This window comes from Taudactylus pleione, unplaced genomic scaffold, assembly GCF_031769625.1.
Source record: "Taudactylus pleione unplaced genomic scaffold, aTauple2 ptg000205l, whole genome shotgun sequence".
NCBI classification, from domain to species: Eukaryota; Metazoa; Chordata; class Amphibia; order Anura; family Myobatrachidae; genus Taudactylus; species Taudactylus pleione.
In genome coordinates, this window is record NW_028284607.1 from 1724470 (window position 1) to 1749965 (window position 25496).

Consider the following 25496-nt stretch of genomic DNA (forward strand, 5'->3'; position numbering starts at 1 on the left):
CCAGTCACACTTGTAGATTTTTAAAGTGCCAGGCTCAACTCAACCCACCGTCTATACCCACTGTCATGAAGCTCCAGTGTCCCCTAGTGGATGAAGGAGAAAAAAAAATGGTGAAAAAGTGTTTAAAAATAGGGAAATAGGTTCAGGGCTATTCTGCAAGTATGCGGCAGGTGTATTCTAGAATAGGCTATTAGCGGCAGGTGCACATTTGCAGAATTTTTAAATAACGACTTTAGGGACTTAAAAATATGCTAGTACCCATTTTCATGTACCCCAAATTTGATGGGACCACTTAAAAAACGATAAAAAAAAAAAAAAAAAACCTAAGTGCTCTTCTGCAACACTTCTTCAATGCCGGGAAAAAAACACCTGCAGCCGCTATTTAAAACCCCGATTTTCATTTGCAGGTAAAACGGGGGTACCCATAGTGATCCCCCATGTTTTTACAGCTTTAGGGAGGTCCTACAATTTATTCCAGGTTAATTTTATATTTTTTCACAGATCCCACTTCGCAGGTTCCCGTTTTCGTAGCTTTTATATTGAATACGGGGATAAAGCGGGCGCGCACCCGAACTTTATCCCTGGAAAATCTCCAATGTGGAGCGAAAAGTCCAGCACGGACTTTTCGCTCCCATATTGAATACCCCTGTCTGTCCTCTAAGACGCTAATCATTAGGACTGGATAAATGGACTCTTCCTGACCTATAACCTGCAGTGAGATATGGATCCTGGCTTTAGGTAACAGGATGGATCAATCTCCCCCTGCTGGCTACACAGGAGTCAGGTCAGAGACTAATAAGAGATTGGAATTGTCCAGATGTATATACAGAAAATTCAGACACATACAAAGAAGTCATGAAAGTACCAAAAGTGAATTCTAAAATTGACATTAAATATCAGTAAATCCTGTAGTTGGCCAAACAGGAGTCTGCAAAAGAGCTTAAACAGGCCATTGCCGACCAGGCAAGATGTGTTCAATAGTATTAAAACATTTGGTGTCCTGTCTTAGTTTAAGATTTTCTTTATTAAGGCGTAATACAGGTGCCAGCGGGCCCTAATGTCCAGGCATGCTGGCACTTGTGGTTTCACTAGTACTATCATGCTGGAGTAAGCTTGCTGGAACTGGTAGTCTGCCTGTAAAGGACAATATTAATTTCAAAACCATTTACTCTGTACCCACCATCACCAGGGGTGCAGTGTATAGCCCTGGACTTTTAGCCCAGGGCTGGTAGTTGCTCTGGGAGAGAGGGCCACTTTCTGAAGAATTCCAATCCTGGTCTGGCCAGTTTGAAGCTGGTTAATGTGGTGGCAGGAGAGCCCCATGGTGTCTCTCTCCCTGTTATGGCATTAGGCCCCCATCTGGTTCAGCCTGGTGCTGGTTATAGGAACAAAAACAGCCCAGGTTGAGAGGTCTGGAGCTGGCTACTTTAACAAAAAAACATTTAATCTCTTTAAAAAACATCACAAAGCAGGGACATAACTACCGTGTCAGGTAAGCTGTTGCTAGTGGGTGTACGGTCACACAAACCTTTCAGCAGATGCAGATTGAAGGCCTGCTGAAAAATTGGACAAGTGTGTATGCATAGAATGATTGTAGAATATGCAACCAGGTCTGCAGTAGGATTGTATAAATCTGGAGTTGGATCTCCTGAGGATTGGACAAGTGTGTACCCAGCTTTAGAGTTCTTCACTTTGTGTTCATCAACAATTTCTCCAAACAGTGTTCTCCTCTTTGCATACATATGTGTCACCATACACCTCGAATCAATGTGCAATCTTCTTACGCTGAGTATGTTTTTCGCCAGAAAATGCATCTTAGTCGCAAACCGCTTCAGGAGACTGCACTGATTAATTTGATAAGCGACACTTGTATATCTGTGTGCGACTGAATCTGTACATGAAGCACAGTAGACCTTGGCATAGAAAAATGCAGCAGCTGTTGCATCGCAGCTCATCGTATACAGACTCGGTCGCACACAGATATACAAGTGTCGCATATGAAATTAATCAGTACAGACTCGTGGAGCAGTTTGACACATCCGTTTGCAACGAAGATGCATTTTCGGGTGAGCAGCCGAGTCAGGCAGGACCAAGCGCGCCAACATGGGCTGTTTGGCTCGGCTGCAGCAATAATAGGATTTTAAAAAACAATCCTTTTCTTTTAAGCAGACTGGGGAACAGTGGACCATGGGATTGTAGGTTGGGGCTGGAGCTGGCACTTACATTAAACTGCAGCTTTAAAATCTAAGCTCCTCCCCCCTGCAATCCCACAATCCCAGTACTTCTTTAAAAGAGACCGGAGAGGAGTAGCAGGAACCCCGTGAAACTGTTCGAACAACCAAACAAACCAGTAGGGAAAAGACCGATCAAGACCCAAACAGGGAGGGATCGCAGTGTTCCCCAGCCTGCTTAAGAGAAAAGGATTTACCAGTAAATTGACCAAAAACCCTATTTTCTCTTGCAGCAAGGCTAGGGAACACTGGACCATGGGATATTCAAAAGCCGCCCCCAGGGGACGGAACGCTCAGGCTGCCTGACCACAGAAGTGTCCGCCCATAGTGGGTGCCACTAGAGGCAAAAAACCTGAAACGTAAAAATTAGCAAACGTGCGGACAGGGGACCAGATAGCTGCACGACGGACCAGTGCTGCTGAAGTGCCGCGCTAAACATAAGATTGCCACCAACCTAGCGGAAGGCGCTGACAACCGGTCGTCCTGCACCAGAATAGGCTTGATCAATGTCCGAGCGGATCCAGCGCGCAACATGCAAGGATCTGCTGAGTAGCCAGCCAACTATGGGCCTGATTCAGAGCCGGACGCCATTTGCGCTCGCTCGTTTAGAAAAAGGGGCCGGCTATTTAAATAGAGCGCTCACTCTTTGCGGTCTGTTGACGCCTCTATGTCTGAGCGAGCGAGCGAACGAAATATGCGCTCGCTATTTTGTAAAGACGCCCCCTGGCCGCTCGCATCCTACGTCATCTCCGCTATTTATTTGATTAATCGAGTACATCGAAAGGCATCTGAACTGCTCGCAGTGCTTGTGGTTGGAGTTTTCCTACCGCAATCATGCGACCACTTCAGGCTAAGAAACAACCAAGTGACGTGGTCGATGACGCTGCTTTGTTAATTATGCACACCATTAAAACGCCTGTTTTGACCTTTTGGCACGCCTGCGTTCGGATCTCCACTCCCCGTTTTCAAGCACCTTCCCGTTACCACCCACAAACGCCTCATTCTGTCACTCAAATTAGCAGGCATTCGCTATTTTGCGAGCACACAATTTCCGACCGCAATGACTGGTTCGCGCATGCGTATTACAACCCAAACGCATGCGCAGCTGTGCGAACATCGCTCGGAGCGAACGAGCGGCCCCTTACGAGCGGCTCTGAATCAGGCCCTATGTTCCTACGGGTCATAAAGAACCCGCAGAGAACAGTGCGGCGTACCAAAGATGATGTGTCCAAGGAAATCTGCAGCAAAAATAGCAGAGCCAGATCATCCCAGTCCCGGGAAGTCGCCGAAGGAGGAAGAACCGAAAGGCCAATATCCTTTGCAAGTACAATGCCGAAGCAAGTGTCGGCTGGGACATAAAACCTGTACGGAGCAACCGTACAATCGTCATGGAAGATAAGAAAAGGCAGCTTGCCAACACCAAAACACACAACTATGCCGAGGGAAGGCAATAGCCCTAAGGAAGACCAGCTTCAGCAACAAACCGCAGTTTAATTGAATGCAACTACGCCAATGGAGCCTGGGTGAGAGCCAATAAGACTAGATTAAGATCCCACGGCTCCACTTGTGTATGAAACGGTGGCTAAATACTCAGCACACCTTGTAAAACCCTCCGAAGAGGGCCAAATTGTGATAACGTCTGTGCGCAATAAGCACGGCATCACCAACTGAACGGTAGGACCCGGAATAGAAAGGGAACAGAGTCGATTGCCCATGACAATGACATGGGATGACACGTCCGAAGCGGAACCCAAAGATACGCATTCCAGACAGCTAGAGAGGATTTGTTGGCCTCCGCGTTGTGGTGTTCCGATCAGAGAGAGTTCATGCGAACCAAACCATCCACCCTCTGGTGTTAAAAGCAAGAAGAGACCAGATTGTCCGAAATAAGCCGGTCATCATTCGATCGAGAAGATAGAACCCCAGTTTGCAGTCCTGCGGTGGAACTGGAGCAAAAACCTGCCAGCTGAGCAGAGTGGAATGAGAACATGGCTCAGTGTTACCACCTTCTCTGCTTCCTGAGGAAGAGCGATGTTAAAAACTAAACAATGTCAAGACGGTGGACCTCCAAGGTCCAAAATGGAACCATAGAGAATGATGCCAAGCAACCTGCTGTCTGAAGATTGTAGTCAACGGTCACTGAATCGAAGCAACCACCCTTCCACTTGCATGGGAACTGGGTAGAGAGAGATACATTCCGCCTTAGGCGTCTTGGAGCAGTGTCCTCAGAACGGTGAATGGGACTATAAAATCTGCCCCTGGAAATCTAACCCCTGCAGAGGAAGAATCGGCATGTGTCGGCCTGACCTTCCAAGGACACATCACCCCGAGGGAGGAGCGAAAATTTGGGAACGCAGACCCAACCGTTAGGGACGGCCACCAGAAGAAAAGTACTTTCCCGACCGGTGGGGAATATCCAGGTGTGGTTAAAAGGGAACTTCTTCAACAAACAGAAGATAGTGTAAGGAACAATCCGGTAAGGTATGCGCATGCGAAGTGCAGAGCCAAAAGGAATCTACAAGCCAAAACGCCCGTAACTGAAATCACTGTAAGACCCAGTAACAAACGCAGCCGCAGCGCACAGGTACCTAACTAAAAAAAAAGAGAAGATATATTACAAATAAAATGAAAACCTAAGCTACAACAAAGGGATGTATAGCAGCCCTCTAATACGTGCCCTACTCCATAAAGCACTTAAAGAACACTGAAATTGTGGGATTGCAAGGGGGAGGAGCTTAGGTTTTAAAGCTACAGTTTTAATTAAGTGCAAGCTCCAGCCCCAACCAATAATCCCATGGTCCAGTTCCGCAGCCTTGTTGGAAGAGAAATATATAAGGACACACCTGTATTTCATCACTGTCCACCACAGTGCAGAACAGATTAATAGACATCCAGTCTGTTACAGCAGTAATTTTCTCTCCAGAGAAGCGCTCACCTAGCAGTAATTGTCACATTTCTCCAATAGATTAAATTAGATGGTTAGACATCTGTGCAATTTATTTTAGCTGCTACACATTCAACTTACATTTCCAGTGATCACCATGCACCCCAGCTGGTCAACAATGAGCACATCTAGCTGTGATGGCGGCTGGCAGAACTTCTGTTGTAGTATCTGCAGGATTGGCTCCATCACCTTTGGTGTATCCCTCAGGGCCACCGCAATGTGCCCCAGAGCACGGATTGTGTGATCAGGGATCAAATGTGCATCCCTGGAATATAAAACAACAGACCCCTTATTACTTCTTATAGCCTGTAATGTAATACTAAATATGAATCATGTCTAAATATGCTCCACCTCTCTACGAAACTTCAAACAGGCTCTTAAGACCCACTTCTTCACCAAAGCCATCCTGCTCTCATCCTAACCCACTGCCTCATGCTCAATGTCTTCTCTATCTGTGTCACCCCTGTCTGTCTGCCCCTCCCCTTTAGATTGTAAGCTCTCACGTGATTTTCCTTCCCTTACTGTACTATCATATTTTCCATACTCCCAATAATGACACCTAACCCTTGGTTTGTGTCACCCTGCTTCTTATTTGAGTGTTAAGACAGCTAATGCAGCAGTGTTTATAAACCATGTACTTGTAATGAATTGCTTGTACTGTAAGTCACTGTTTTCTTGTTTTGGCTTATTTGTATATGTACTTGGTTAGGCGCTACGTAATCCTTGTGGCGCCATATAAAAGATAATAATATTACTTTCAAAGCTATACCTACTACACTTAAATTAAGCACTCATTTTGTCACAACCATTCATTTTTATGCCCCCATCCATAACCAAGCATCAGACCTCACTGTTAATGTGATGGAAACCATTCTAGCTCAGAACTCCAGAGAAATCATTCTGTCTAGTTTAATACAATAAAGGAGAACTGTTTAGAAATCACATGGGTCAGCTTCAGACAACAGTCAAGTCCAAGGGAAGGGATTTATCTCTATTTGGGCAGGATGTACTAAGCATCGCATCCCGCCTTTCATCGGGTACATACTACGTTGATTACAGCGGTATGTACTTAGAAATGTTCAATTGTCTATTACCATAAGGCCAGATACCCTTCCTCGTAAGCGCAGCCCCCCCCCCCCCCCGCCCACTAGGACATAGCCAAGTGCGCAATCAAACCCTAACTTTCTGATTTAGAAATGTGAATAAAATCACAAAGGACAGCTCTCCAGACAAGAGGTATCCTTTGTGATGCCCCCGGATAAAGGGACTTCCAGGTTTAACACCCAGAAATCCCTCTGGCGTCCTTCTACGCATTCGCAGAAGGACATGCGCCATGGGAGGAGATGGGAGGGATCCAATTCTATTGGGTAACGTCATCTTCGGATGGCGTTACCCACCAGGACAAAGCACTGAAATACGTTGCATTGTTACTTAGTACATCTGAGAAAAGCGGTAAGACCCCTGAAAATTACATTTTCGGGGTTTTACTGCATTTTTCACTTTAGTACATCCCGCCCTTTGTAAGATAAGTGAGCAGGACATAAATATATTAAGTTAGCTAAAAGTGGAAACTTATATTTTCCACATCCATTAATTTGTAGTTTGCCATTTCCACTGAATGGACCAATGTCATACAAATAGAGAATAGCTACAGATTTATTAATGCAATGCCTATGTTATGCTGGGTACACACTGGCAGATATATTGCCGATCAATTGATCAGCCAATATATCTGCTGCCCGTCGGCCAGTGTGTACAGGCTATATGTCTGTGAACAACGACGTTTATTGACATATTGCATTAGCTGTGCTGCACAGCCGATGGACAGATATGTCTGCAGACTCCTCTGTCCATCTGCAAGTGTGTACGGGCGGCCTGAAGACCACCCGTACACACACAGCGGCAGCTGCAGGGAGGGAGGCGGCCCCATCCCCGACCCACCTCCCTGCCAGCGGAACCCGAGGCTGCCGGATAGGCAATGGCCGTTCAGTGTGTATGAACGTCCATCATCTAAAGATATACAGTATCTGCAGATCACTCGATCTGCAGACATCTTTCAGGTGTGTACCCACCTTTACTCTCGCTCCTATTGACAAATAATTAGTTTATATGCAAAGGGTTATATAAACAGCACACGTACTTTTCATTCTCCTGTGATATATAAAGACGATTGGATAAACTGGCAAGGAAAGCTTCTACAATGACTGGATCGATGGTTAAACCCGCCTTTAAACACCTGAAATAAAACATAAATCAAATCAATTGCCAGTAGCAATGTATATCTGACTCATTCACAGCAGCATTGTCCAAATTTATCTTTTGACATGCTACTTTGGGCTTTCAGATAAGGCAGACTAATTCATTATTTACATCTCTTTCCATAATGCACCCAAAGGCAGAGATCTCTATCGGTAAAGATGTTAATGGCACATTAGCTCAGTGTCATGAAAACCACAAATGCAGTCTATTCAGATTAGTTTATTGCCCTTGGGAGTGTTGCTCTGACATCTCTTCACCTTGTCTTTAGTGAGGATCTATATTACACTTTACATGTTGACCATAATAACTTTCCATGTACTAAAAAAGCTAGAAAAAGGCACATTTTTTTTTTTAAAAAAAAACATAAAATACTTAAAGAACCCAGGAGACAATCATTTAAAGTCCAAAATTAGATTTTTGTACTTAGGTTAAATCATAGTCCACTGTGTGACAGTGCATACTGCAAATATAAAGGGCACTATCGGTTGCCTGAGAACTTAACTTTTGTCTAACAAAGCCTCAAAAGGAAAGGCCAGGAGTACAAAACAATGTTTGCAAACGAGAACAAAAATCCTAAAAAGAATTATCGTGAAAGTCATAACTGAAGCAGCAACCAATTCAAGCTAAAAGGCGATGCAGGAAACCCCTTTGCTTCACACCTGGTAGATTTTCCCAACACTGTGGTGATTCTTGGCTGAAACAGGTTTTCAAGAATGGAGCATACTGTGAGCCACATGCTTAGCTTTAAGGATCATGGCATCAACAGCCACAGCGTTACGCCGGCCAAGGTAAATACTGGTAATGAAAGAGGAACGGTCTTAAAAGATTTTGTCTTTGAGGCAGGCGTCAAAATAGGCACTGCCTCTTCTAGACCAGTCCGGTGGTACCACAATCACTTGAACACCCTTATTTACCTTTTTAAGAGCATGTGGAACCATCACTACCAGAGGGAACAGCTATATCAGATGGAAGCTCTAAGGAACTGACATAGCATCTGCAGATCCCTCGACCGGGAGCAAAATGTTCCACCTTGTGGTACAACGAAGATGCCATGATACTCACATCTGCTTTACCCACTGGTCCAGCTGATGAAAGACCTAAGGATGAAGGTTCCATTCCCCGGGGTGAAAGGTTTGTCTGCTGAGAAAGTTTGCCAATCCGGATATGACATCTGCTGCTGGCACATTTTGTTTCACCTGCTGGTCTTGCTCATACGCAAGGCATTTATGGTGCCACCTTCATAGTTATGTAAGCCATAATCCTGGATCTTGATGGCATTCCTCGCAAGAACTAGCTTCCGCAGAGTAGAGAGTATTAGGCCGCTATGAGCTACAGCATTTTTACCTGGAGCTTCGATTCCACTACAGTTCAAAGACTATGTTACCAGGACGTAAGTGGGATGGATCACTAACCCTGCAGACTAGCTTCTGTCATTGCCATTCAGCAACAGATAAAAAAATGAATAACTGTTATTTAGACCATAGCCTCTCCGCCAGTAACAAAGCGACACATTCCTGGGCACAGTCTGAAGAGCTGACTGGCCAAGTGCTGGTGAGACTCCATTGCAAATTCAGTTTCATCTGGAACGCACTTGAATGAAACTACGCAAATTGCATCACCTCAAAGGTTGACACAATCTTTCCAAGAACGTTCATGCAAAGTCAACTGACAACTGGCTGTAGCTAACAAGGAGTTGATCAGACCCTATAGCAAGAGGATATTATCCTCTGGTTAGAAAGCTCTCTGTTGATGTTAGTCAAATAGAAAGCCCAGATTTCTTAAAACTTAGAACTAAACCGTGAGCCTAGTAGTCCACTGGGAGTTTATGTTTCTTCCACAGTTTACCTACTTAGGATTGTGGTTCTTATTTGTGAACATTGTTGTTCTCATCTCCATTTCATTCTGCAACCTTGAACCTGTCCTTTGAAGATTGTTTCACAAAATTGAAGCTCCCATGCAAAAATGTGGAGTAGCTGGAAATTTTTCAGGTATATTTAAAGTGTCCAAGCTCCTGTGTCCAAGTTCTATACCAATAGGCTCTACTGTCCTCCAATGGATGTTAGAGAAAATCTTTTCTCATTTTAGATTGACTTATATGCATATTATGCCTAGAGAATGTAGCTTGGAAATCTTCCTACATTTTTTGTTGCTCTAGTGAGACAGTCACACACTATGCACTATTTACCTGCAGATGTTTTCAATGGCAATGTCTCGTAGCTGCTCATACATAGAAGGCTGGCTCTTCTTGCCATGTATAATGTTCATTGTGGATTCAGAGTGCTCATTGGTGATGCTGATCTTGATGTCATTAGCACCTGAGAAAGAAAGGGAAAGATGTCTGCTATGGAAATATCAGTCATATTAATAATGACTCTTCACAAGGGATGTTTCTTAGCACTTGTAAGACTGGTACAGCATTTTAGAAGCATGTAGACATTAACTGAGTCAACCTAAAATAGCAAAAAGGTTGTACTGATGTTGCAGTGATTGTGTGAAGGAGACAAGCCCCTTGTTCATATTCTGCAGTGACCGACAGTTGCAGTGCCTGGTGGGTTTATTCTGTATAAATAAAACCCATCAATTTTAAAAAGCAGATGTCACATAATGTTATACATTAGCTATTATGAGGCTTGTGTTCCCTAGACTAACTATTAGCAGATATTACCTGTCTGATATTGGCTGTGATATTTATACAACTTCACCAACACTGGAGAAGGAATCACCAGGAAGTCCCGAAGAGATGGAGTTACAGAGTGAACCACCACTGGGAAGCGCTCACATAGACGCCCTAGACCCTGTGAAACATTGGGACAATATGCAGTATGTGTTATTGTATGAACTCAACACCTAGATACATTTATAAAGTCTTTACAGGTGTTGTGGCAGAAAGGTGCTTGGTAGCTGACCTGTAAGCAGCAGATCAGGAGGGGCATGTGGGCTATGATGACTTTGCTGGATGTCTTGGACTGCAGCTTTTCAGACAGTTTGATGCATAGGTTTTCTGCACCTATGGAATGAGCCAAAAATGAGCATCTATATTAGCAAATTAAACAATTTAGTACTGAAATAACTAATGACTTTTCATTAAAAAGAAAAAATATTTAAGCCTAAACCAAGAAATGATTATGAACATGACTGTAATGCAAGTGATAATATTTTTACCTTGTTCATCCTTAACTGCCCACACCATAAGGTCCACGCAAGCTGCATTTGCCTGACATCTCAGCTTCAAAGGACTAAGCTCATTATGTAATCTGTCCACATCATGTAGTATCTGCTGCAACTCAGACTGGCTGCTGTTAAACTGTTCAAGTACAAAGTCGTGGATCTCCTTCACAAAAGAGGTCTGGAGGTCTAAATAGGTAAAGCTGAGTAAACATTCATGGCTTCCAGAAGGTTACTAACAAGTGATATCTTAATTGTGTAACAGATTTAATGGATTCGAATTGCAAGCTTTCAAGTGTACTAGAGCATACTTCAAAGTTTGCAATACAAATCTGCTCAATTACTTGACAGATAGATAACATAGCTTCAGTTGGTCACACAATCAAACTCAGAACAAATTGGCATCTTATCAGATTTTGTGCGTCCCAGTTCCATCAGACTTCATTTGGCAAGGAGGCAGAATTCAGTCAGTTAATGGAAGACAACACATTAAGGGCTGTATTCAATTTGAGGCGTTAAGTCTGGATCCGCGGTAATTTACCGCCGATGACGTCATTATCGCCTGTTTTAGGTTTACCCCGTATTCAATTTGAAAGACTTTCCGCCTAGGCAGAAAGTCAATGCAATGTAATAGGCGGTAAAGTATCGCCTATTAATGGGAGGCGTTAAAAAGTGCAGAATTGGGGTTTTGTGGTGCAACATTTTGGGAACCCCCGTGCAGCCTTCAGACAGTCCCCCAAAGGCAATCTGTGTAAAAAAAAAAAACATAAGGACACCCCAAAAATTGACTTTGAAAAAGGGGGCGAAAAAAAAAAAAAGTGGGGTACAAACTTAAAAACTAGCGAACTTGACTCTGGGGGGGTCCCCAAGTATGCCCCAAGTGTTTTTTTTATTGCAGGTGTTTGCGGAAGGTGGATTTTTCACAATTTTTTTAAGTCACTTTAGCAAGTTTAAAATATGCTGAACCCCATTTTCAAGTACCCCAAATTTGATGGGCATAGTTGTTTTGCCCTAAAAAAAACTTCTAAATGGTCTTCTGCATCACCTCATTCAAAGCCGCATTTATGTACCTGCCGCGACTATTAGAAACCCCGACTTCCTTCAGGAGTTAAAAATGGGGGCAACCTTTGTCCTCCCCTATGTCTACACATCTTTAGGGGGGGTTCCTAGAATATTTCCCGAAATGTCCCGTTTTGTTTAACCTGTAAAAAAGCAGGCTAAAAATAAAAAAAAATAAAAACACAAAAGGTCCTCCCCCCCCCCCCCCCCCCCCCAAAAGCCAAACCAGCCCCAGGCTTGCCAGCCAGTGGTGGTTTCTAAAAATATGGGGAACAAACATGTAGGGTTCCACCGTATTTTAGAAACCAACCCAAGGCTGCAGGGACCAGTTCTGGTTTTAAATATAGGGGTAAAAAAAAACCTGGGGATCCCCCTATATTTAAGACCGGCACCAGACCCAACCGACTGGGGTCTAATGCCACAGCCCGGAGACCCAATCACCGTGGCTCCAGATCCAAAGCATTAGCACCCCAAATCGGTCAGCGCACACACCTACCCATTCACACATACCTATACCAGATGTGTTTGTCCCCTTGTCCAGTCGAATATCCTTAATGAATGGCTCTGCAAAGAAAAATTCATACTCTCCTATATCCTGGCGATGGTCTCCGCACTAATCCAGAAACTTGGCAAAACAAAAAAAATGATTTTACATGACCCAGGCAACAGCTATCAGTATGTGTGTTGTTGCCACATATACTGATAGCTCCCGAATGCCAGCTTACAGAACATGTACGGTGCTGGCACGTCCCGAGAGCCAATCAGCGGCCGCGCTGACTGCAGAGCGGCCGCTGATTGGATCCGGCTACTGACAGTTCCCACGTGGGTGAGTCACACCACGTGGGAACTGTCAGTAGCCGGAGCCAAATCATCTGGTATAGGTATGTGTGAATGGGTAGGTGTGTGTAATAAAGTTATACTGTCACGGAGTGTGTGTTATGTCTTTTTTTAACTATTTATTTTACAGTGAAGTTACAGGTGCCGCATGTCTGCTGGCACTTGTTGTTCCACAAGTGCAAAATGGCAGGCATGCTGGCACTTGTAGTTCCACTGTAAAACACAATAGTTTTATATTATTTGGATCCCCCATTACCCCCATACCCTTTGAACCAGGGGTATGGGGAAGAGCCCCGGGCTTCAGCGTAAGCCTGTGATGCTCGGGAGGGGGGGGACCCTTCTTTGGGGGGTCCCCGACTCCCTCGAGATCACCGGCTTGCACTGACCGATTTGGGGTGCTAATGCTTTGGACCTGGAGCCCCGGTGATTGGGTCTCCGGGCTGTGGCATTAGACCCCAGTCGGTTGGGTCTGGTGCTGGTCTTAAATATAGGGGGATCCCCAGGTTTTTTTTTACCGGTATATTTAAAACCAGAACTGGTCCCTGCAAGCCTTGGGTTGGTTTCTAAAATACGGTGGAACCCTACACATTTTGTTCCCCATTTAAATTTTAAAAAAATGCATTTTGGGGTTTAAAAATATGCTAGTACCCATTTTCATGTACCCCAAATTTGATGGGACCATTTTTAAAAATGAAAAAAAATAAGCTAAGTGCATCACTTCTTCAAAGTCGGGAAAAAAAAACACCTGTCGCGGCTATTTAAAAACCCGACTTTCCTTTGCAGCCAAAAACGGGGGTACCTATAGTGATCCCCCATGTCTGGACATCTTTAGGGGGTCCTAGGATTATTTCCCGAAAATTCCCGTTTTTATAACGCCGATCCAAGTATCGCCGGGTACCGTTTTCGCCTACTTTAAAATTGAATACGGGGATACGCTGGCACGCGCGCGATACTTTAACACCTACAAAACAGGCGAAGGCAGCGTTAAGTCCAGGCCGCGTTAAATTATCGCGACTTGGCTCAAATTGAATACGGGCCTCAGTGAGGTCTTCAGTCAACCAGGATGTAACATGGCCATCATGCACATCATGCACATCATTATTCCATTGCACAGATGCCAACAACAATTCTGGCTGTGTGCTTTCTTGCCTGGCTGGCCAAACTCAGAGGAGAGCCAACCAATTATATCTCAGCATGTGTGCTCAGCTTTAATTATTAACTCCTCCTTCCTCTAATTCAGTGTTGGCTAACCTTGACACTCCAGCTGTTGTGGAACTATATATCCCAGCATGCCCTGCCACAGTTTTAGCATGCCCTAATAGCAAAACTGTAGCAGTGCATGCTGGGTTATGTAGTTCCATAACAGCTGGAGTGTCAAGGTTAGCCAACACTGCTCTAATTAATGATTAAAACAGCACAACTTTACACTGTTACTGAGACAGAAAGGGACAGAAGAAAGCAGGTAAAGGCTAACCAATATGGCAATAGAAAGATCATGGTGATGTAAATAATAGTTTTATATGGCTAGATGACATTGCACTCAAATAAGGGTCTAAACAAGAGAAAGCTAGTTAGGTTTCATTGATCAAACAAATTCACAGTAAATATCTGGCGTGTACAGAGGGAAATGTTTTAACCTCATTGCTGACGTTAGTTCACAGATTATGAATATCAAAAAATGTGAACATATATATTCACGTCTTGACATAAAATTAAACAATACACAAATGTACAACAGTATGTATGTCAATGGTATCTTTTGATTGATTCTGCGACACAAAATATGGCATATTAATTAAGTATGTGGTCTGAGCTAAGGTAGGAGGTTGGTGTTACCTTACACACCAAATTCAAATTCAGTCCTATCCCATCTACCAGTTTGGGCAAAATGCTAATTTCACCTCCAAGGATTGGTCCAGTATTTCATACGCCTATTTAAATATATGGCAGGGGTGGAAACGCTTTTGCTGTACATAAGTAGCACACGGTGTTCTGTCTGTGTACATCATCTTGACTAAATTCAATTGGTGCTGTACATCCCTGAGCAATAAATATGATTACAAAGATTGCACTATATTCCTGTGACCAACAGATAAGAGCTAGCTATGTCATCTATCCCCAACTCTCCGAAGTGGAGATCAGCACAACCAATCAGCTACTAAATGTCACTTTATAGGCTGTGTTTAAAAAAAATTCAGAAGCTGATTGGTTAATACTTTATCTCTCTGCACTTTATCTCTTCCCAAACTTTGATAAATCTCCCCCCATGCCTGGTGCCAAGTAGTCCTGACCCAAAGTAGGCATTCAGGATAATCCAGACAGAAGCATAGGCTATGCAGCTAGAGATACATGCACCCACCAGAAGCAAGTGGATACATCTGGATAGGTGAGAACATAACAAAATATTTGGACAAACCAAAAAATACCAGTACCATGACTTTCTCCAGTACTGAAATGTAAATATATAGACACTTACCTTTCATATTATACAGTGTATCTCTGAGCATCTTAAACATTGCTACGTAGAGAGGATCACTAAATGTTTTATAATAAAGATCAGCATTGGGATTTGCCTAAACCAATAAAATAAACAAAATACATTAAATCAGACACATTTTAAAGAAAAATATTTAATTCAAATGATGCAGTACATCAGAGAAAGAATTTAAATACCAATAAACAGTGGGCCTAATTCAGACCCGCTCGCGAGCGCTGAGTGCTCGCAAGCGGGTCGATGTTGCCCAAGTGCATGCGGAGGCGGCTCCGTCGTGCACATGCGCGAGACCCGAATAATGACGGCCAAGCCGTCATTATGGGTCTCACACCAAAGGGGGCGTGCTGTCGATGGTGAGTGACAGCAAGCCCCCTTTGGTGGGCGTGGCTGACCAGACGGAGGCGTTCCCATGGGAACGCCTACCGTCTGGGGTCGGCCCCACTGACATCACTAGTGACACTAGTGATGTCAGTGGGAGGCTTTTGGCTCTGATAGAGCCAAAAGCACTCCAGGGCTTGCGGCAGACGAGACGCTACCGCAAGGGTCTCGTCGCAAGCCCGATGGTCACTATGGTCTTGACCATCGCATCCATCATTTTGGCCGCTCGCTATAGCTGTGGGTGGCCACCCACAGCTATGCGAGCGGCCAGGAGGCCGCTCTTAAAAAAGATAAGGACGGCCCTGATTCAGAGCGAGCGCTCTGTGAGAGCGTCCGGCTCTGAATCAGGGCCAGTATTTGTGCTCAATACACATTAGTAAAACATCATATGCAAATAAATGTTGATCTTGGAACATGATTTTATACCATTCACTACTAAATATATTATTCTTTACCCATGGTCAGAATGGATAAAACTTTGGCAACCTACCACAATCCTTCGGTCCTATTGACAGAACTTCTGAGACCTAAACGGCATATTACTAGAAAACGGCTGATGTTTGAGTTATTCTTAATTTACTAAAAAGGTGTAAGGAGTTTAAGTTTATGTACAGAAGATGAACCAAAAAACATAAGGTGGCACATACAAAAGTTAAAAAGATCCAAATGATAAATATTTAGTAAATTCCTCCTTCCTTAACAAAATGTCAGGCAAAAAATACAGAAATGCAGTAGAGAGAAATCCACTATTTGTAATCATTGCTAAAGTTAATAATAGTCAATTAACCCCACTAAAGCTGGGTACACACTGGTAGATATATCGCCCGTTCCATTGAGCGGGCGATATAGCTATAGTGCATCTCCGGGTGTGTACAGTGGATAGGTCCGTGAACGACGTCGTTCACAGACATATCCGATCAGCTGTGCAGCACAGCAGATGGACGAGATATCTGAAAGATACATCGGTCATCTGCTGGTGTGTACGGGCGACCCATCAAATGCCCGTACACATACTGTGGGGACCCGGCGGTGATAGACGGGCTCAACTGGGCGGGCAATTTAAATGCCTGCCCAGTTGAGCGGTCAAACCCAGCACATTGGGCTGCCAATTGGCAAATGTGTATACACTTACCAATCTTTAGATAGGTCAGCGGGTGTACCCAGCTTAAGTGATAAATCCAGATATTGTACCAATTATTACTGTATATTAAGGTGTGGCATAGGGTCTTCTCACATTCTTTATATTTTAGCAACTGAATCTTATGAAAATGATATGTATAATAATATTGTCTGTTGTATAACAATAACAATTTGATTTAATATATATTTTTATACTGTAACAACTAAAATAGCCAAAAAATAGAATACAAATGTTTATTAACAACAACAAACAACTAGACCTGCTTTCATTAAAGGGGCCTCACATTACTAATAATTGCATAAGTGTGTATGCAGGAGAGTTAGCCGACAGATGGCTTCAAGCACTCTTGCAACAGTCCAATCGGGAGGTCGCATCATATGAGCTGCTTAAAAATTAAGATTTCAGACCTCCCGATCCAATTGAAGAAAGTACATGCTGAGCTAAAAATAGCTCAACGTTTTACAGTACACTGATTAGATAATTACTCCGAGTATCGGAGCATTTACCTGATCTGCAAAGTGCATACCCAGTTTTAGAGACAATGCCTTTCTGTCCTGGGTCACCTGAACACAGAGGGGAGAACACATCTCCCTTGGCCACTAGTTACAATGTAAATTTTCTGGAGTGATTTAAAAAGAGTACTGGGCTGTAATACCAATGCTGTATTAAGGGTCTGTACGAAATATAAGAAACTATGCAAGTCCCATGAAAGTGTGTATCATCTGAATTTTATGTGTATGCCGTGTGTATTCCCAACAAATTGCTTACAAGACATCTGCATTTGCTTTGTAACCTGTGACCACCAAATAAGCGAAAAACGCTTATCTGTTTTCTGGCTGAATCCAGTGACTATGAACTCACCCTGTGCTCTCCTCCAAAGCAGAACTGATCCACAGTAAGGTGTCAGTGGGAATTAGCAGTCACTGCCCATGACGTGCTGCAGCAGCATGACTACACACAAATCCAGAATTAAGTGGTTATAGGTGCTGGTGGCAGTAACTTAACCTCATACAACACAGTAGGAGGTGGTTACTGATGCTAAGAAGGAATCCCTGCTGGAGAAGGAGCTTGGTGGTGAAAGAGACTACTCTCCTATAACTGGAGGCACCACAGTAGTGCACAGTTGACTCTTGCAGTTGGTTAGTGTATAGTACCAGGGGATACGTTCAGTATCCTGATGCAGAGGATGTCGGCGCTTAGAATATCGGAATCGGCATCCCGAAGGTAAGAAGTAGGGTTGGGGGGAGGGATAGGTTTAGGCACTAGGGGGAGAGGGGGAGGGGGGTTAGGTTCAAGCACCGGGGAGTGAGAGGGTTATGGTAGGGAGAGGGGAAGGAGGAGGGTTAGGATACCTGCTGATAGGTGTCGGTATTGTAACCCTGTTGGGATGCGGCGTCAGGATTTCGGAATTTCACCAGTAGGAGTGATCAGTGAAGCGGTTTACTAATAGTAAAAGGAATCCCAACTGAAATCTGTGGCAAAAAAAGCCCTTACTGCAACACCTTACTTTGCTGTATGCTCTCCATGCACTACCCGCTACCACAATATAAATGCATGATTGCAAGAGGGGGTGCAGACTACTGGTACTCAACTACAGGCTGTCAAAATGAGGAGGGCTGGAGGAGCAGGGGGAAATAGCAGCCTGAAAGTTAAGAACATCAACATAGCCACCACTAAGACGGTACCATTCTGGACAGACAGAAGGACATTGAATAGAATAAAGTGCTTAGACCCTAATCAAATGTACCTTAAAATAAAATAAAGTGGTTGCCCATTTAACTTATTAAGGGTAACAACCAGCCATACTTAATATGCACCCCTAGGCCAGCTCAGACTGCTGCCAATGCATACTATACTATAACAAATACTATAATATATTAATCAGTGCGAGCCAGGAAAGCATTAGAGCTTACAGCTACGATTTTAAACTGTGCAGAGACTTTACCAATAGTAGTCATCGCTGGGCTACGGTTATAAAGGCTGGTATGGCTGGTAATAAATGTTAGCAGTAGGTGTTCTCTAAAGGGATTTGGGGTGGTAGGTACATTATAGGTAGAGGACCGCTAAAACTTTGTTTAAAACATATAGCAATCTATAATCATTAGTGTCAGTATACCCATGATGCTTATAAAGGAAAGAAAAAAAAAAAGAAAACAAATATCGAAATTTCAGCTGTACCTCTGTAACTTCAGTGATCAGGGTATCTACTGAACCCAAGACCGGCTCCGCTACAATCTGCTTTACCTACAGAGAAACAAACAGGAGTTCTAGTCATGACACAGCACGTAATGGTTACTCATAGTGACATATAAGATACAATATAAATATGTTGCCTTAAAAATTAATTTGGGAGCAATTCAAAATCCATTACAAAAGTTGTTTATTTTCTGCTCTAAATACATTTTCAAAAAATCTTTCTACACATAACCAACATCAGTTTGTGGTATGTTCTACTGGTTTATGTTCTCCTGGTTTAGTAGTACCAGTAGTTATAATATGGAGGATAAATAACAGATGGCAGTTATTTTCAGCATAATACCAATAGTAAGTGCTCAGAAGTACAAAGAGAAAAACAAAACAGTTCTAATCCTTTTTCACACAAATTTAGTAATTCCTCCCCCTCTATGTCCCATTGCTTGTCAGGAAGTCATTTATTTTTCTAACCAAGTCCCACAGGACAGAACAGAAAAAAAAAAAAAACAGGAAAAAAAAAAAAAGCTAGGAGAAAACAATCGCCGGCCACCTTCCAAATATATTTAACCTAAAAATATAAAAACAAGATCTAGTGTCCTCCAATGTGTAAAAATCCTTCTCACCGACTACAAGTATAACAATCCAGTGCTTTTGGACAAATCAATTGGGGGCCATTGGAACCTTCGGGATATCCCAATGCTATCTCTATGGATGGATACACTAAGTAAATGCAGCGTGTAGCATTTTCCAACAAAAACTAGCATATTTTGATGCAAAAACATTGAATCTGACAAACTTTGTAAATGTATAAACAAAGAACAAGTGGCTGTCTGACATATCTGCTCAGCCAAAGCCCCCTGCCGGATGTCCCAGAAGACGCTGACCAATATGATAGGATGTGTTTTCACATTCTCAGGAACAAGCTTCACCACCCAACTTAACCCATCTAGCAATAATTTGCTTAGACACAGGCCAATACTTCTCAGCTAGGCATAGGAGGTGGAATGGAACCACCAGTCCTGAAATAATAGTGGACAGGCTTCCACCACAGGTGTGTCAGGATGAGTAGAATGCTTTGGGAAAGTGATACTCATTTATCCTCACTACAGGGAGGATAAAATATAGGTAACCTGTGAGAGACCTGGAGCTTTTGATCCAGATTAGTCCATTACACACTTAGTAATTCTTCCAACTGAAATCAAATGTTTTGGCTTAGTTTTAAACAGGTTAGTGGCAGGAACCTCAGATACTTTGTTGTACTGAATGTTTAGTACCTGGTGCTGAGCTCATAAGGTACTCCTGTCTCCTAGAGATACAATTCTCAACACATGAGGAAGTATCAATGACTGAATCCCCAGGAACCTCGCCATCCTACTGGGAGGAGCACTCGGATTCTCATATCCCCAGGACCAATACACAACAGAACTTTTGCAGTTCAGAGACCATGTAGTAGCAGTGAATTCCAGAAACCAATCTATAGAAAAGAAAACCTTCACTTACATCGCCAGTCTTCTAGCCCAAAATGTTTTGCCATATGCAGCAGCTACATAGCCCAAGGGCCTCTGGCCTAGTGTTCTCTAATAAAAGGAACAGGTGCCTGAGTAACCCACAGAAGATGTGGAAGGGATCTGACCTTCGAACACCTCTCAGGTACATGCAGTGAGCTGTGAGCATTCAGAAAAGAGGATTTTTGGTCACTTACTGCTGAATCCTTTTTTGTTAAGAAAGCAGGAGGACATTGGACCATGGGGATTGCAGTTTGGGGCTATTGCTGGCATCCAAACTATATTGTAGCTTTAAAACTAAGCTCCACCCCCCTGCAACCCCATACTGCTAGTTATTATTTAAGAGAGTCTGGAAAGTAGTAGCAGTAACCCAATGAAACGGTCAGACATTAATAACAAACCAGAAGAGAAAAGACGGTCCACAATCCAAACCGTGCATGACTGAGTGTGAGGGAGGTAACATAGTGTCCCCCAGCCTGGTTAAGAAAAAAATTCAACGGTAAATGACCAAAAATCCTCTTTTCTCTGGCAGCAAGGCTGGGGGGACACTGAACCATGGGACATTCAACAGCCTCCCCCAGTTGCCCCGCACTAGAATAAGCTCGAATGATGATGGATCGGATCCAACACACAATGGCCTGCTTTGTAGCCAGCCAACCACATTGATGTGGGTCATAGAGAACCAACAGAGAGTGTGTGCGGCGGACAGAAGAAGTCTTGTCCAAGTAATCTGCAGAGCTCTGACTACCTAGAGCAGAGCTAGATCATCCTGGTCTCAGGAAGTCGCTGAGGAAGGAAAAACAGGAAAGGCAATTTCCTGGCTTAAGTGAAAAACCAAAAACAAACTTCAGCTGGAACATAAGAACCGTGCCAAGAACTGCTCAATTGCCATGGAAAATGAGAAAAAGCGGCTTTCCAAGACAAAGCCCCCAGCTCAGAAACCTACTGAGCTGAGGCAATAGCTATAAGGAAATCCAGCTTCCAAGGCACAAACTGAAGCTCTGATGAAACCAAAGGCTCCAAAGGAGGTCGCTTGAAAGCCGATAGGACCCGATTAAGATCCTGCGGCGCTACAGGCGGAAAAAACAGTGGTTGAATAAGCACCGCGTCCTACTCTAAAACGTGCCCTACTCCGTCAGGCACCTAAAGAAGACTGGCATTATGGTGTTGCAGGTGGAAGGTGTTTAGTTTTAAAGTTACAGTATAGTTTAGGTGCCAGCTCCAGCCCCAACCTGCAATCCCCATGGTTCAATGTCCTCCAGCATTGCTGTCAGAGAAAAATATTGTGATTAGGCGGTTTCTACCTCACCTGTAAAGCTACATGCAGGCGCGTGCTGCAGCTGGCTCTTAAGGTGCACATCCACTAGGCGATGGGGTAACGACAGTAAGATTACAACATTGTAATCGTACAGTCGTTCCCCGTCCCCTGTAGTGCCTACACTGAATGATTTGTCGTTCAGTGCAGGCACCCTCTCTCATCCCTGAACATGGCCAATCTGTCGTTATTGGCAGATTGACCGGCATGTTCGAGTGATGATTGATGTTGGAAATGACCAGAGCGAGTGCGCATCATTGGTCGTTTCCGACATTATTGTGCACGATTTGTGCACGATTAATGAGCGATTGAACGATTACTATGTCGTAATCATTCAATTGCTCATTAAAATCGCCTAGTGGATGTGTACCTTTAGACCTGCAAGCTGCACTGCAGGCATCCACGCATGACTGTCTCAGAGGCAATTTTGAAAAACATTTTGAACAAGTAAATAACTTTACAAATGTCAACCCCCCAGCTCTGGAAGTACTCATTTATCTGACATGACAGATGAAAAGAATACAATCAATATAATAAGAGAGAGTGAACATGCAAGACAGACCACTGGCCCCAGGAAATCTGAGGGCATAAAACCACTCAGAAATACCAGCCCCCTATTATTTCCTAGCAAACGTGTATAGCAGGGAACAGATCTCTGTGTGCATATCAGTTGTGAAGGGCAATCCTCAAGTAAGGAAAAGCCGCCAAAGGGGAGGTGCTGGCTGTGATTGCATAAGCATACACCCAGGGCCCAGAACAGAAACAGACCCTCAAAACAACCAGTCCTTGCCTAGTGAGCTGTTACCTGCACGTTAACGCCCAACTGATCCAGCTTCCTGGGTACCGAAGGTCATGTACTGACTGCCGGTGTGCAGAAAGGAGCCAACCCTGCCTTCAAGGAGAGCATTTACTAAAACACTACTATGATACCTCCTCAGCTAACTTGCTGCAATGGTTAAAAAGAAAACAAAAAAGTACAAACTATAGGCAGCCAGTGTATAAAACACTCAACACTGGTGAACACTTTAGAAAAACTGTCTTCCTGACAGGCGAAGGGGTATAGATTGGGAGGAGTTTAGAAATGTAAAGTACCCACACTCCTGGCTCAGCTTCTGTACCCGAAGGTTCCAGTGATCTCCAACTGGATGAAAGATAAATTCATTTTAGCAGAGCTGCGTGTTTTGCCAGGTAGATCGCATGTTATAACTAAAAATTATTTGATAAATTTGTATGGATTATGATAATTCCTTGACTCCTATGATAAATCCTATGACTTTTGTTTCCAATACACAAATATATTTGATAAAGATACATTTAAAGACATGTATTTTATAAAGATCAACAGAAAAAAAAGATCAAACAACGAGGTTCAGATATAGTGCATATCCCAAACAGTGAAGTAACCTTAGATTAAGATTGTAATATTGATTTTATGTCACAATGATGAATCAATGAGGCCCTATGACAGTGCCAAGGAGGTTCATATAAAAAAAATATGGATCTCTGTATTGGTTTTATGGAATACCAATAGTAATAAAGAGTGAGTGAAGAGTTTAAAGAGCGAGTAAAGGAAAAGACATATAGTGCAAACATGACAATAGAAAAGGTAAATGGCTTGTTCTCTCTGGTAATGATCATGTGACGTTACCATGCACAGAAGCTGACGCAGTGTCTCCTGGGGGATGTCAAATTCCTTGTTGCTGACACCAGTGAAGAGAGGGGAGACCGAGAAACTGGAGCTTATGGTCGTGAGGTAATAATCTGGGTCTACTGCGCTGCCATCAGGCAGATAGGAGCCTGAGAGAACGGGAAATACTGCATTTGAAAAAGGACTGCAAATAAATATGATGAGGTTTTTTTCTTACAATGTTAAACATATTTAAAAGGTAATTGAATTAAACTGCTAAAGTACAGCTACATTGGAGTCAGCAGACAGTAAATAGATCAGTAGAAATAAATGACTGTACACAATATGAAGACTGTAATTCAAAACAAAAGCCTGGGGTGTGTGACACACTAATTACTTCATTCAGTTCTCCACCATTCAACAGTGGCATCTGAACCTTGCGTTCAGAAAATAGCTGTTATCTTATGTTACTTTATATAGCAAAAGCTATGTATGACCATGCTGAATAATAAACCTGAATTGTTAATACTTAACTAAATAACTTCATCATACTGTCTTTCCTTTCTTTGCAGACGGAGACACTTTATTAACTCAGCAGGCAGAGTGTGAGTGACAGTGTGAAAGACTTGCTTTGCTGTGTAGATTAGTGAATTCGTAAATGGGGCAGGACTACAGATGTCACAGTGGGCCTCATTTAGTCTTGGACGAAATTTGCGTCTAAGCGCAAACGTAAAAGCGGTCTGGGAAAAAAAATTGCATTTTATTACCTATGCAGAGTTAGCCAAAACAGAGGACACCTTCTGCATAGGTAGCAAATGCGCTTCCCTCCCCATGCGAGCAACAGTAGCAGATACTCCTGGAATATGACAGGAGATGTGGCATTCCTGTGATCACAAAATGTACTCAAAAACACACTATACAATTGGAACACATTACAGAAAGTATCAGGACAGTGTAGAAAATTTGTACACAACTAACTTGGATCCTGTTAAATTAAAATTGAACAAGATGCAAACATGAAATTAACTGTTTTTAAAGTCCACACTAATAAACAAATCAGCAGCCTCCTCTACCTAAGAGTAACACTGAGTATTGAACACTCGTTTAAAAAAAACATAAAGCATTGTTTCCTGCTCTGCTATTATTAGATCCACATCAGCTATACAACATTGCATAACTGGGTGTGTCATAGAGGTGTCTGGTCAATCAGACGTGGCCCACAGCCATCATCATACTCAGGTTGCAGAAGGGTTTAAATACCCGCAAAACATGTCCCTCCAAAGCGGGTGCATATGGGCAATTTAGGTTTCCATCTCAGCAGGACCTTACTGTATTTTGGCCACGTTTACATGTCCCTCCCACCACCATACCAGCCCCATCGGCACATTAAGCCATAAGTGCAAAACGTGATCGAGCTACCAGGGAAAAGATGCACATGTGCCACAAAGACAAGCGCAAGCTGCGGGGGGAAAAGGCTGCAACGATCTCAAGCTACAGTACTGCATCCTCAGCTCTTATACATGAATCAGATACATTGTTACACTATCCTAAAGATGCATGAATAGCTTCAGCGATCTGCAATGGAGCAGGAAGGTGAAACTTTCTAACAGAGTTGCACTTGATTATCAAGATAACACTGGACAAAGTATTTTACCTTCATGCTTTATATTTAAACATTTCAAGTTTAGGGTCCAGTGTCCTTTTAAAAAAAGGTAGCCTGCAAGATTTTGAAGATACAGAATCTGTCCTAGTAACATACAAATGAACCATTGGATTACTTATGAATAATGCTCCTAAACACAACAATTGTATAGCACTAAGAGCCTCATAAACTATCAGATAAGATGAACATACTGTATGTACATAGACAAATATAGCAACAATGCAAACAAAGCTAAAATACTATAGATTCACCTCCCCCCGAGAAACTAGAAAATAGCATTTAATGCCATTAACTATTTTTATAGTCTCCCAAAACAAAAGACGAGGTTCTATCTTTTTACACTAAACTATTACAATGCTGCTCTTCATGTGTTTCCTTCTCATACTGATCTATAGCTGACATCAGCATCAATTAGGAAAAGCCAGCCGGAGAATAAGGATACATTGACATATCTAAAAGGTAAACATTACAGAAGATTGTATGGGAAGGCTAGTTTTTTATTTCATTATATCATTGCGAGAATCCCCATGTTGTACAGAGCTACATAATCGGTTGATGTTTTATAATAAATATAATAAGAGACAAAGTGTGGGTATGGAGTCCCCCATTGATAACATCCCTGCAGGAGGTGCCGTGCCCCTGCACAACAGGTCTCCTCAAACCCAAATGCAACGTGTACATTCAG

The 25496-nt window shown here is 43.0% G+C and overlaps 1 protein-coding gene across 2 annotated transcripts in view; it reads right to left on the bottom strand.

Annotated features, from left to right (window-relative positions):
* Nucleotides 1-25496, bottom strand: part of PI4KA (phosphatidylinositol 4-kinase alpha) — a 162254-nt gene that overhangs the window by 120337 nt on the left and 16421 nt on the right. For both annotated transcript variants that reach the window (XM_088477833.1, XM_088477832.1), the window contains exons 8-16: nucleotides 23170-23318; nucleotides 18687-18752; nucleotides 14972-15068; nucleotides 10597-10788; nucleotides 10341-10441; nucleotides 10100-10229; nucleotides 9620-9749; nucleotides 7316-7411; nucleotides 5257-5440 (exon numbers count right to left, since the gene is read on the bottom strand). In XM_088477833.1, coding sequence (XP_088333959.1) covers nucleotides 5257-5440; nucleotides 7316-7411; nucleotides 9620-9749; nucleotides 10100-10229; nucleotides 10341-10441; nucleotides 10597-10788; nucleotides 14972-15068; nucleotides 18687-18752; nucleotides 23170-23318 — 1145 coding nt within the window. The remainder of the gene's footprint in view (nucleotides 1-5256; nucleotides 5441-7315; nucleotides 7412-9619; nucleotides 9750-10099; nucleotides 10230-10340; nucleotides 10442-10596; nucleotides 10789-14971; nucleotides 15069-18686; nucleotides 18753-23169; nucleotides 23319-25496) is intronic.